Source organism: Pangasianodon hypophthalmus, chromosome 22, assembly GCF_027358585.1.
Source record: "Pangasianodon hypophthalmus isolate fPanHyp1 chromosome 22, fPanHyp1.pri, whole genome shotgun sequence".
Lineage (NCBI taxonomy): Eukaryota > Metazoa > Chordata > Actinopteri > Siluriformes > Pangasiidae > Pangasianodon > Pangasianodon hypophthalmus.
In genome coordinates, this window is record NC_069731.1 from 1,620,834 (window position 1) to 1,623,333 (window position 2,500).

The 2,500-nt window shown below is 37.7% G+C and overlaps 1 protein-coding gene across 6 annotated transcripts in view; it reads right to left on the minus strand.

Moving 5' to 3' along the window:
• kif13a (kinesin family member 13A) overlaps positions 1–2,500 on the minus strand; it is a 48,821-nt gene that overhangs the window by 11,063 nt on the left and 35,258 nt on the right. For all 6 annotated transcript variants that reach the window (XM_053227954.1, XM_053227960.1, XM_053227955.1 and 3 more), the window contains 2 exons: positions 1,753–1,852; positions 16–142 (listed from right to left, as the gene is read on the minus strand). In XM_053227954.1, coding sequence (XP_053083929.1) covers positions 16–142; positions 1,753–1,852 — 227 coding nt within the window. The remainder of the gene's footprint in view (positions 1–15; positions 143–1,752; positions 1,853–2,500) is intronic.

The window sequence follows — 2,500 nt, forward strand, 5'->3', positions numbered from 1 at the left end:
GTGTGTGTGTGTTACCACTGCGCAGGTGCTCCAGGGATGCCACTGCCTGGAGCTGGGACCAGCACAGTGTTTCGCTCCTCAGTTAGCCCCACCCACTGCTCCACTAACCGCGCCTCCCTCTCTACATCCTCCTCAGACTTCTCTAAACACACACACACACACACACACACACACACACACACACGCATACGCACACTATTAAAAAAGCAATGGGCCTCATTTATCAAACTGAATACAAAAGGATTTAGTCGTAAATCATTCGTACGAGTGTTTACACAAGAAATGTAGTGTTCATGAAAATCCCATAAATTCAGAAAAACGTTCGTATCCTACTCGAGCTCCTGAGTGTGTGTAAATTTATACATAAGACGACTCACTGATGTAAACCTCAACTTCAGATCCTATAATCTGCAGGGATTACTGCACTTTTCTCTCTGGAATATTCTGTGGAGTTTAAACTGTTTGTGTTTATGACGTTCCCAGCGTTCAGCAGACGCTTTTATCCAGAGCGACTGATAGAAGAGCTTTAGAGTCTCGATCAGAAACACGTCCTCATGCTAGTTCACTCGCTCAGGGACTCAGAGCTCCGTCCACAACATTTACTCAAAACCAGCCGCTTTATTTTACTGGCTTTAATTAAAGAATATAAAAAATAAAAAAGTGAGCCGACTCAAACCCATAAATTAAGACGAATAAAATTGATAATTCAGTTATGATAAAAGAAACGGCGGAGTATAAACGGAGGACGAGCCGCTCTGTCTGCGCAGAGCCGTAAGCCGTAAACAAACCGATGGAAGATTTAGAGCTCGCTTATTATTATTAATATTATATATTATTAAATATTTTATTAGCATAGAAGTGAGAGTCAAAATAACTTCCGCTTCTGTCTTTCAGGCTTCACCCTGATTGTTCATTTTATGGAGTTTTATTTTTATGGAGTTTTATTTATGGAGTTACAGCTAACTAACATGCGTAAGTGAGTACGCAGAAAATCAGCGTTTCCGAAACTTTTGTAAATCTGGTGGAAAGTTTTAGTTCGTTTGGTTTACACAAACATTTACACAACAAACAAAGTGACAATTAGTACTGTTATTAATGATATCAGTGAATGTTTGTATTAGTGTTATTGTGAGTGTTAGTATTGTTATTATTGTTAGCATTATTATTATTATTATTATTATTATATTGTTATAATGATACTTTCTGTTGTTCTCATATACGGTCATAATAATAACCTGACAGTGAACTGAAACTGGAATTATATTAATCAGTGTATCACAGAGTGTATGAGTTATAAACTGCGCAAGTGTGTGTGTGTGTGTGTGTGTTTGCCTGCTACAGGGTTAAAGTGAAAGTGTGTGTGTGTCTGATACAGGATAAAAGTGAAAGTGTGTGTGCAAAAGTAAAAGAGTATGAAATGAAAAGTAAACTGAACAGAGCAAAGTGAAAGTGTGTGTGTCTGATACAGGGTAAAAGTGAAAGTGTGTGTGTCTGATACAGGATAAAAGTGAAAGTGTGTGTCTGATACAGGGTAAAAGTGAAAGTGTGTGTCTGATACAGGGTAAAAGTGAAAGTGTGTGTGCAAAAGTAAAAGAGTATGAAATGAAAAGTAAACTGAACAGAGCAAAGTGAAAGTGTGTGTGTGTGTGTAAATTCAGGGAGGAAAAACAAAAGTGTGTGTGAGTGGTATAAACTGAAAGTGTATATGTGTGTGTGTGTTTGTGTGTGTGAGACGGAAAGTGAGAAACACACCTGATTTGTTCATGATCTTTTTTAACTGTTCGTCCAGATACTCGCGACGTTTGATGAGCGCCTCGGACCAGCGCTCGCGCACGCAGTTCAGATCCTCTTCCTGTATATACACACACACACACACACACACACAAACAGGATTTAAGGATATTCACTCTTAAAGTAATATTAATCGAAAACTGCTAAAACAGAGAGCAGTGTGTGTGAATGAGTATTTATAACATGCTTAGCATCTATTTTTTAAATATATGTTTTATTTGTTGTGTTTATTAACAGAAATATAAAAACTGGAGCAATAAAATCTCTCTCATTTCTACACAGTATAACAAAAATGAGAAAATCAATTCCAGTGATGTCACACTGGTGAAAAGGAACGAGTGAAACACACAAACACGAACACGTGATGGCGCTCAGAGCAGTGTGTGACGAGGTCGTGTCCCATTTCACACACACACACACACACACACACACACGCGTCCATGCAGTGAGTCATGCAGTCATGCAGCTCAGCACTCATGACTCCTCTCTCTGTCGCATTGAGTAGCCAGTTATTTTATTCATTTTTATTACACAATAATAATCACTTCATCTTCATTCTATCATATTTCATTTTATTTCTGTCAGATTTTTTTTCTTTATCTTCTTCGTGAAATATGAGTTCGTCATGTTTTTTGTCATCACCGTGATGGAAGTTCCTTTGGTTTCTTTAGTACTAGTTTATTTTACTGTTATGGTTTATTTTTGAGAC